Genomic DNA, 10,544 nt, shown 5'->3' on the forward strand with positions numbered 1-10,544 from the left:
ATATGTTCAACCGTTTAAGAAACTGCCAAACAGTTTTCCAAAGTGGTTTTTCTCATTTTATATCCCTGTAAAACACCTGGAAAACTCCAGGTGTTATACACCCTCACCAATAGTTAGTGTGGTTAATCTTTTTAATTTTAGTTGTTCTGACAGTTGTGTAGTATTATCTCATTATAGCTTTGAAATGGACCTCAAATGACGAGTGATACTGAGCATTTTTTCCTGTGCTCCTTTGTCACTTGTATACCTTACTTAGCAGACTGTCTGGTCAGCTTTTTTGTCCACATTTGAATTGGATTGTTTGTTCTCTTATTATTGAGTTTGAGAGATCATTATACGTTCTTGGTAGATGCTCTTGATAGATTTTGGATACAAGCCCTTTTCAAAGACATTCACAAACTGCTTTTAATATCCATATGGAAATGCAACATATATCCAGAATAGCCAAACAACTTTGAAATGAAGAACAACAAAGCAGACAGATCCATCAACACTCCCTCATGTCAAGACTTACTATAAAGCTACAGTAATCAAGACAGTATGGTATAAAAACAGACAAGTAGAACCCATGAAACAAAATTCAGAGGCCAGACATAGAACCACAGATACACATACCGCCAATTTTTGACAAAGGTGCAAAGCCAGGAAAAGGACAGACGTTTCAACAGAGGGTGATGGAACTATGGGACACACATAAGCAAAAATAGAAACTGCAGTTCATAACTTCAACCACATACAAAAATCACCACAAAATGGATCACAGACTTAAACCTAAAACCTAAAGCCAGCATTGGCTACATAATTTGTGCCCCCAGTGCAAGTGGGGCCCCTTGTTCAAAAATTACTGAGATTTTCAAGATGGTAACATCAGAGCATGAAACCAATGAGATCCTTCTAAGCTTGGGACCTTATGTGGCTGCATAAGTTGGGTCCCCATAAAACCAACCCGGTCTAAAAATTATAAAACATCTAGAAGAAAACATAGGAGGAAAACCTTTGTTTTCTTGGCTTATGCAAAGATTTCTTAGATATAATCCCAAAAGCATGCTCCGTTAAAGAACAAATTGATAAAATGAACATCATCAAAATTAAAAACGGGTGCTCTCATAGATGGTTAAGTGAACGAGAAGACAATCCACACACTGAGAAATAATATTTGCCAAAAATAATAATAAATTTTAACATGCATTAAGTGCCAGATACTGTTCTAAGAATTTTATATGTACAAACACATTATAAAGCAGATACAATTTTTATCCTCATTTCATATAAGAAAGGCACAGGAAGTTAAACATCTAGTTTAATGATATAAAACTACTAAACCAAGGAGCCAAAACTGGAGCCCAGACATTCTGACTTTTTAAAAAAAAAATTTTTATTTATTTATTAGAGAGAGTGAGGAAGAGAGAGAGAGCGCGCATGAGCGGGGGAGGGGCAGCAGGAAAAGCAGCAGCAGACTCCCCACTGAGCTGGGAGGCCAACATGGGGCTTGATCCCAGGATTCTGGGATCATGACCTGAGCCAAAACTGGACACCTAACCAACTGAGCCACAGAGGCGTTCTGACTTTCAAGCCCACATTCTTGGGGCACATGGGTGGCTCAGTCAGTTGGGCATCTGCCTTCAGCGCAGGTCATGATCCCAGGATCCTAGGATTGAGCCCGGTGTTGGGTCAGTGGGGGGGAGGGGGTGTCCCTGCGCAGCAGGGAGTCTGGTTCCCCTTCTTCTGCTGCCCCTCACCCTGCTCCTGTGCACTCACTCTCACTCTCTCTCTCTGTCTCTTTCATTCTCTCTCTCAAATAAATAAATCGAATCTTAAAAAAAAAAAAAGGCCTATACTCTTTATGTCTCCTAAGATAAAAAAGAAATGATACCTCTTTCTTCTCCACATCAGCTCCTTCTTATTTCAACAGACTACCTTGCAAAACTCCTGAAGTAGGCATTTTTGCTGGCCACGTCTGCTTGGCTATGTTCAATATATAATGTCCCCTTCTTATAAGGCTTTTCCCAAGACTAAGCAAATCAAAAGGTTATCAGTGCTTCCGGGACTGGAATCAGCAAGCCAAGGGTAGCACAAGTAATTCTGTAACTCTGTGTGCCAGATAGAGCAGCCTTGAGTATGAACTGCCACATTGCCCAATGCACTCTTTCAGAGCAAGGGACGCTCCTGCAGCAGGGTACATGCTGGTTCCTTGAGCCTGGAAAGAATGCCTGTGCCTCCTTCCAGTGACCATTTACATCTAGAGAGGCACCAAGGCATGGGAACGCTCCTGTTTATCTGTGTGTCTGAGCCCACCCACTGCTTCCCTGCAAGCTGTGGGGAAAGAAGTATCAAGTCCTAAAAAGGCATTTGGACTGAATAGCACAATATGCTTGGATACCCTTGCTTCATGTAAACACAGGGTGATTGTGAATTCTAAGAGCCTGGGTGTTTCAGTTCAGCAAGGCTCTGATTAGCGTCTAGAATGCATCCCAAGAAAGAGCTGCAGAACTCTTTGTCTGGAGGAAGGGTGTACACATGACTCTGGTCACCAGGACTCCCTAGCAATTTTCCTATGACTATTTCATCCCAGGGTCCCTCTGAGGAACATTTTGGGAGCCTCTAGCACTTTCATGGCAAAGGGCTTTTGGCTAGCTAGCCCATCTTATTTTTACAAGTGCCAGCGAAGCATTTTGATGTAAAAGGAAGAATTGTGGGAAACTAGGATTCCTTCCCTGTCCCGGTAGAAATTCTGTAGTTTGCAAGGTTTTCCCAAGAGCTAGTCATTGCTGAGTAAACTCCAATTTGAACGATCAGTGCTGGGAGTCTGTGACTTCAGCTTTGACGTCATGCAAGTGACTGTTGTCTAAGAATCAAAACATCCATGGCTTAGCCCCTAAGCTCCCAGGTTTCGGAGGCCAAAAAGCGCAGGATTCCATACTTTATTTCCACCGTACAATGTTTTCCTAGCCTTTAACCAATTAATATCTTTCAACTTTCAAAACGAGGAATATAATATCTGCCTCTGCCCATTCTGCTGGTGGGATTTGGGGGATCACATTTTTCCTGGGCGTTCTTGATCATGTGACCAGGGTACATTCCTTTGAACGTAGGCTCCACAGTAACCCTGCTCTTCTGACTTGAAGCCAGTCACACAGAGCCACTGCAACAAAACCTGAAACACTGGTATTTGGCACTTGTCACGCCCAGGGTACGGCTCTCTGAGATTTAGCAAAGTCCAACGAGGTGGATAGGTTTGTTTCTTGGTGTCACATATTTAAAACTTACATTTTTAAAGTAAATCAACTCGGGATCTGCAACGTTTTAAAATAAGCGTCTCCCAGCTATATTAGCATAGTTCAATTTCGCCAGAGAAAAATCTAAGGTTTTAAATGTTGGAGCAGCTTTTAAACTCTAGCAAAGAAAAAAAAAAATCAATGGAACAGAAACATCTGTACATATCTCTGCTTATGATTATCCTCTGTGATGAAATGACAACTCCACCAGAGTAGATTCATGTTCTCCAGTGCTCCTTGACCCACCTTTCTCTCTAAAATGAAAATGTTCTGTTTATCTATACTAATTTAAGAATATATAAAATTATGTCTATATTTAGAAGAAAGTCTTCTTTGACGTTTTATAGTTCCCCTTTTCTTGGTAAGTGTCCACATAGACCATCAAAGTACCCACGTAGGTAAGTGAGACTGTCCCTTGTTTCCAAACAATCATTAGAGGCAGTAATGTGCAAGGATTAGCGGAGAGGAGCATTGTTGCATCTTCCTGGGAAACTAGCATTAAATAGTTACTCCTCATTTCATCAGGAAAAAGGGATGTGCTCTGGGGAACTAGCAATGCAATAGTTATAAAATACCCACGTGGTTACACAGAGTACCTACCGGCCTCGTGCAGGTATGTCAGTGCTGGGCAGGGAGGGAGAGAGCTTCCTTGCAGAGAGTAGACTGGGCAGAGGTGAGATTCGTATCTCTTTCTCTTAATGATCTACAAAAATGAAGGCACCAATCTATGTCACGTACACAAATGAAAATTTGAGACCAGAGAGTCTTTATGCTCATTTCTCCACCAAAGGACTCAATTTTCCTTGATGAGTATACACAGGGTCCTATCAAAGTTCTTTGGGCAATTTAGTTTGAACCCTTCTAGGACAGCTTTTCTATTAGAAACCCCAGAAACGTCCTTAATTAACAGACTTTTCCGCAGGGTGTGGCCCAAGCAGGACTCCAGGAACTGGAAGTGTGAATTTTAATGCTTTGCTGGAAAAGGAGACTCTGGACGTTCTTAGCATCTTATTTAAAGCGGGGTACGGCTGACTAACACGTGAGGCGGTGCGTTAACGGCCTACATTAAGATACAGGTATGAATTTAACATAAAACGGATTAATATTATATGTCATGGCGGAATTTTAAATAGTCCGTGCCCATGCATTTTTAATATTTACGTGCCCTCATTTAATGCTTTGAGGCAACTGCCTTTTTCTGGAGTCCACTTGTGCATCTAGATGGGTGAAAAGAAAAACCCCACGACGTTTGGCTCTTCACCAGATATCTGCGTTCAGCACTCTTTTTTGCTTGTTTGTTTTGGGTTTTTTTGTTTGTTTTTCTTTTTCTTTTTTTTTTTTTTTTTTTTTTTTTTTTTTTTTTGGCTAAGCTTTAACCTTTTTAAAAGAGAAAACGGAACGGCTGCACATTCCATTCATCATTACGGTTTCGGTGATTGTGAAAAGGCGAATAACGAAACGGAGAGGGAAAAGGCAGAAGGAAGGAACGTGCCTTCCCGAACAGCGTCCTTCTTAAGGCGCTGGGATCCCCGGGCTGGAGCGGTGGGTGGCGGAGGGTCCCCGGTCGCCGCGCGGGGGTCCTCCAGCAGGGCCCAGCGCTCCCTCCGCCGCCTCAGCCCGGGGAGAGTGAATGCCAGCCGCACATTCCCGCAGTTCTTCGCAGGAACTTCTCCCTCTCTCTCCCCCTCCCCAGGGCACACAGCAGCCCGGCCCGACTCCCACTCGGCTCTCGTTTCGCAGAACCCCGACCCACAGCGTTGACGGAATGGAGTGTCCTTCCCATTGGCCCGAGCGTCCTTCCCTGAGGTGGCACCGGCCGCCCGATTGGCTGGCCACTCCCGACCCCCCCGCCCACCCGGCCGCTCGGGTTGCCCGGCTCCCCGCCCCCCAGCGCCGCCCGGAGCCTCCGCCCGCGCCGTCTCCCTCCGCGCACCCGCCCGCGCGCCCAGCCCGGCTCCGCTCGGCTCGCGCGGCGACCCTGCCGGCGTGCTGGCCCCGCCCCCGGGGCGCGCGGCTCCATAAATACAGCTGCGCGGCTGGCGGGGCGAGAGCGTAGAGCAGGCGCGCTTGGGAGTCGGGCTGGCGGTGGGGGAGCCTCCGGGTCCGGGAGCGCAGCGGTGGCGGCGGCGGCGGGAGCGGCCGGGCTGTAGTCGGAGCTCCGAAGGGAGTGACGAGGGAACCCGGTGGGCTGCTTTCCTTCCGCCGCTCTTGATTATTCTTGCCTTTTGGTCCCGGCCGAGTGTCGCCCGCGGAACAGAGATTCCCCTCGCCAAACCCGGAGCGACCCTGCCGGCAGTTCGTGGGCGCGGGATCGCCGGGAGCTTCGCGGTGCCCCGAGCGCGGACCGAGCGCGCCGGGCGCGAAGGCAAGGGGCGCGGAGCCGGCCGCGGGCGGGGGGCCCGGAGCTTGCCTGCCTCCCTCGCTCGCCCCAGCGGGTCCGCTCGCGCAGGGCGCAGGGCGCGCGCGATGAAGGCGGTGAGCCCGGTGCGCCCCTCGGGCCGCAAGGCGCCGTCGGGCTGCGGCGGTGGGGAGCTGGCTCTGCGCTGCCTGGCCGAGCACGGCCACAGCCTGGGTGGCTCGGCGGCCGCGGCGGCGGCGGCGGCGGCAGCGCGCTGCAAGGCGGCGGAGGCGGCGGCCGACGAGCCGGCGCTGTGCCTGCAGTGCGATATGAACGACTGCTACAGCCGCCTGCGGAGGCTGGTGCCCACCATCCCGCCCAACAAGAAAGTCAGCAAAGTGGAGATCCTGCAGCACGTTATCGACTACATCCTGGACCTGCAGCTGGCGCTGGAGACGCACCCGGCTCTGCTGAGGCAGCCGCCACCGCCGGCGCCACCGCACCACCCAGCCGGGACCTGTCCCGCAGCGCCGCCGCGGACCCCGCTCACGGCGCTCAACACCGACCCGGTGAGAGGCCGGACGCCGGCCCCGGGCGGACGCGACGGGGGATCGGGAGGGCGGCGGCCGGGCTGGGGGGCGGGCGCGGGCGCTCCCCTTCCAACGGGAGGGGCGGCGGAGAAATGACAGCACCCCCCTCCTCCTCCGGGCGCCCGGGGCCACCGGCGGCGGGCTCCTCGCGGCGAGCGCAGGTCGGGGGACCGCGCGGAGCGGGACTGGGGCTCTGCGCATCCTGCGCTGTCAAGTCTAGCCTGCGCCTGGGGTGGGGTTGGGGGAGTCCCCCAGGGCTGCAGGCTGGGGTGGGGGTGCCGGCGCGCCTGCCTGGTTTTCAAGAACGAATCCAGGACCGTGCCGAGCGCGACGCTGGTGCCTGCTAACCTTTGCCTTGGTGTTTCGTTGCTGTTCCAGGCCGGCGCGGTGAACAAGCAGGGCGACAGCATTCTGTGCCGCTGAGCCGCGCTGTCCAGGTGAGCGCGCGTTTCCCTTCTGCCCGCGGCGGGTCACCGGAGACGCCCGTCCCCAGGGGCTTCCGGTGCCAGGCACCGCAGTATTCTGTGCCCCTAAGCATTTCTGAGGGCAGACCCCAATGAGGTGGACACCCCCTCTCCGTGCCACCGTACTTCGCTTTTAGTAATTGGGGGTTTACTCTAAATGGAGACGTGTCACCAGCTCCTGTCCCCGTCGTCCCCGCCACGCCACCCTCGTGCCTCGTCCATGACCAGTCGGCTCTAACAGCCTTTCTCCCCGCCGAGGGAGGGCACGTCGTGGGCGTGGAAACTGCAACCCGATGTGCCAACCTGCAACCCACCCCCCCCCCCGTCTGACACCCACAAAGTGGAGTGCGGGTAGGGCCTGAGAGTGGATCCCCAGTCCGGGCTTCCCGGGGGCCAGCAGCTGCCTGCAGGTCGCCTGGCCAGCCTCGGGCTGCGGGTGTTGTCTGACCTGGTGGTTTGTTTTGGGTTGTTGATCAAGCATGTCTTGAGTTTGGTCGGTGGCGCCAGCTAGTCTACAGCGGGAAGGTTCACACACCCCCTCTATTCATTCCTCTTCCACAGGTGTGCGGCCGCCTGAGCCCGAGCCAGGAGCACTAGAAAGGGAGGGGGAAAGAGCAGAAGTTAGAGAAAAAGCCAGCCGAGGAAAGGAGGAAAAAAAAAAAAATCAGCAAATCCTAGAAACGTTTCATTCGTCATTCCAAGAGAGAGAGAGGGGGAGGAAGAAAAATAGAACTTCCATCTTTTTTTTTTTTTTTTTGCACGTTCATAAACATTCTGCATATGTATTCTCTTTTGTCTCTTCATTTATAACCGCTGTGAGATGTACATTTCTGTGTTTTTGGAGATGCAGTTAAACTTTTAAGCTTAAGTGTGACAGGACTGATAAATAGATCAAGAGTAAATCAACTTTAGATGCCTACTTTGTGACCAAGGAGCTCAATTTTTGTTTTGAAGCTTTACTAATATAAAAGAGCATTGTAGATAATTTTTTTTTACATCTATTGTTTAAAATAGATGATTATAACGGGGCAGGGAACTTTCTTTTCCCTGCAAGAATGTTACATATTGTATAGATGAGTGACATTTCATACCATGTATATATAGAGATGTTCTATAAGTGTGAGAAAGTATATGCTTTAATAGAATACTGTAATTATAAGATATTTTTAATTAAATATTTTTTGTAAATATTATGCGTGTGTTTTTTTTTAATCTATGGGAATATTTCTTTTGGAAAATTATTTTTCAGCTCCATTACAGAGCTCTCGATATCTTGAATGTCTTTTCTGTTTGGCCTAGCTTTTAATTTGTTTTCGTTTTATCCAGTGTTGTGTAGACTCGGAAGTAATCGTTATAGCTAGTGGTCCTGCATGACTGCATGAGATGCTTAATTACAAAATAAACTTGTTCTGAGTCCATTCAAATGTGTTTTCTTTAACCTAGATTGAAATCTTTGTATTTGAAGCATACATGTTGGAAATATCCTTTATCAGTTTTTAAGTACAGGGTTTGATAGTGTAATATATAAAGAGTTAAGTGTCTGCCTTTTTGTTTTTTAACTGAGGTCTAAATGGATTCTGAATGGTTTTGCATATGGGATGGGGAAATGCTTGGATCCTTAAGGAGTTTATGAAATCTACTGTTTTATCAAAGTGAAAAAAAAATGCTTATCATTCTTCATTTTACACTGAGGCTTAATGTCACTACGTTTCATGTCTGTACAGATTATTTAAATCATAGAAATGAAAAATGTTCTCTGCTTGCTACCAAAGGACAAACTCTTGGAAATGAACACTTTCTGCTTTCTTTCCTCCAAAGAATATTAATAGGCAACAGTGGGAGAAAAAAAAAAAAAAAAAACAAGGCATAATGGCAAATCCTTCAAGCAGGGATAAAAGTCGATCTTCAAACATTAACTTAAGTAGACCAAAAATTCTGATGACCGCATCTAGATTATTTTTTTATAAAAATGATTTTCACTATAGCTATGTTAGTTACTGCTAAACCTACTGTCCAATCTCTTGTGATGTGTAACTTTTACATGTGAATATTAAAGTAGATTAATCTGTCTTGTACTGTGATTTCTGGTCTCGTTTCTTCAAAACCCTTTACTTATTTTTTAAGCTTTTCTTTTCTCTTTAACGAAGTTAATATTTTCCAGGTTGGATAGGACCATCAGGGCCTGTGAACATCACACATTGAATGTGGTCAGTACTTTGCACACCAGTTAGATGGAATTTTTAGAGTTAGAGAGAATTAAGTAGGATTTAATTGGGTGCTTTGTAAATAGTTAGTCAACTGTGTGTGTAACGTGGTCTGTTTGATTTTTAAAAGAAAAGGATTTGTTTCAGATTATACAAGAATGAAAGTATTATAGACCCAAGGGACATTTTATGAGGTCAAAGTCAAATATTTATATGAATATGAAATCTCGTGGTCCTTAGTAGTCCCTTTAAGTGGCAGCTATGAACATAACAAAGTTAATGCTAGAAGGTTCAATTAAATCGAAAGGCTTAAAAATCTGTCCTATCCCCAGCATGTTGTCCCCCCACCCCCAGCTTTGACATTTCATTGGTCTTTGGTATTTTTAGAATTTGATATATTTGATGTTGAGCCTTATAAAGTCAAAGGACTGCTTGTTTAGATGAGGTTTATTTTTATTTTTGGTATTATTCATTCTCGTCACACATCAAGAAGAAAACAGGAAAACACTGCTGGAATTCCAAATCTGAAGAATTCGAACGATAGCTTTCTTTGTTATTAAATAAAGGGGACAATTTCTTCTTTTTCCTTGGCAGTTTAATTTCAGTAGGAAGCAAGTCACATGTGTACTGTTGGTTGGAGTTAGGCATCCACCAGGCCTGACTGCCAAATCCTACCTAAGCGGTTAGGTACAGTTTAAATTTATAGTAGAAGGTGCCGAACCTTAAAACAAATGGCCAAATATTTTTGTTTTTGAAGACCGATGTCACTCTTTAGTTTATGTCAGATTTGGGGCACGAAAAACCACTAATAAGGAAGAAAAGTGTTATGGACATTGCATTTTAGAGACTTGGCATTTTTCCCTTGGACACTTGCAGAGTTTGGATATCTCTAAAGACACTGCCATTATTATTATTATTTTTTAATTATATAGAGTTGTATAAGATACTACATTCTATTGTACTGGTTGTGACCTAACAAAGTGACCAGACAACAAAAACATTTTGAGTCATTTATCTAGTCCTAATTATTCAGATCTTAGGTTTAACAGATGAAATGCCCTGCTTCTCTCCTACTCTACCTACTTCCATTGTATAGGGACAAGCAAAGAGTACGTCACACATTCAAAAACTTCAAAGGAATAAAGTATCCCACAGTGGGATGTCATTTCTAATTCAGTTATAAAATCCTGAACATCTCAAACCATTCCATGTTAAAGGAATGAAAAAACAAACAAAAACCCCTTTTCGTTTCAAAGAACTAATATACTTTGATACTATATAAAATTTTATGTTCACTGTCAAGGTCTAACTGAATTTTTGGAACTTCAAACGATTTTGATCTATCATATTAAAGGCCTCCTATAAAGATAAATTTTCACTGAGCAAAGGGGTCTAAAGTTTCCAGTTTTTAATCGACTTCTACTGAGTTATGCGATTTTCCATTATCAAGAAGGGTCTCTTAATGGACCACCTCAATTATTGACAGTGTTTCTTACCCTGGGATGAAAAATGTGGCTTAAAAATGGTGATACGAACGCAAGGAAAATCTAGTGTGAATGCTAGGCAGAGCTCGTCTGCCCTTTGCTGTCTGCCGGAACAGGCAGCAGGAGGATGTCGAGTAAACTAGACCCCCTCCCCCACACACACTTACACAGAAGGTAAATAATGTAGAG

The 10,544-nt window shown here is 46.2% G+C and overlaps 1 protein-coding gene across 1 annotated transcript; it reads left to right on the top strand.

Annotated features, from left to right (window-relative positions):
• The first annotated feature begins 5,594 nt into the window (after positions 1–5,594).
• ID4 (inhibitor of DNA binding 4) lies at positions 5,595–8,748 on the top strand. The gene is made up of 3 exons (XM_082730998.1): positions 5,595–6,182; positions 6,582–6,640; positions 7,229–8,748. The coding sequence occupies exons 1-2, from the start codon at positions 5,742–5,744 to the stop codon at positions 6,624–6,626; spliced, it is 486 nt and encodes a 161-aa protein (XP_082587124.1). The 5' UTR covers positions 5,595–5,741; the 3' UTR covers positions 6,627–6,640; positions 7,229–8,748.
• The last annotated feature ends 1,796 nt before the right edge of the window (positions 8,749–10,544 follow it).

Source organism: Mustela nivalis, assembly GCF_964662115.1.
Source record: "Mustela nivalis genome assembly, chromosome: 5".
Taxonomy (NCBI): domain Eukaryota; kingdom Metazoa; phylum Chordata; class Mammalia; order Carnivora; family Mustelidae; genus Mustela; species Mustela nivalis.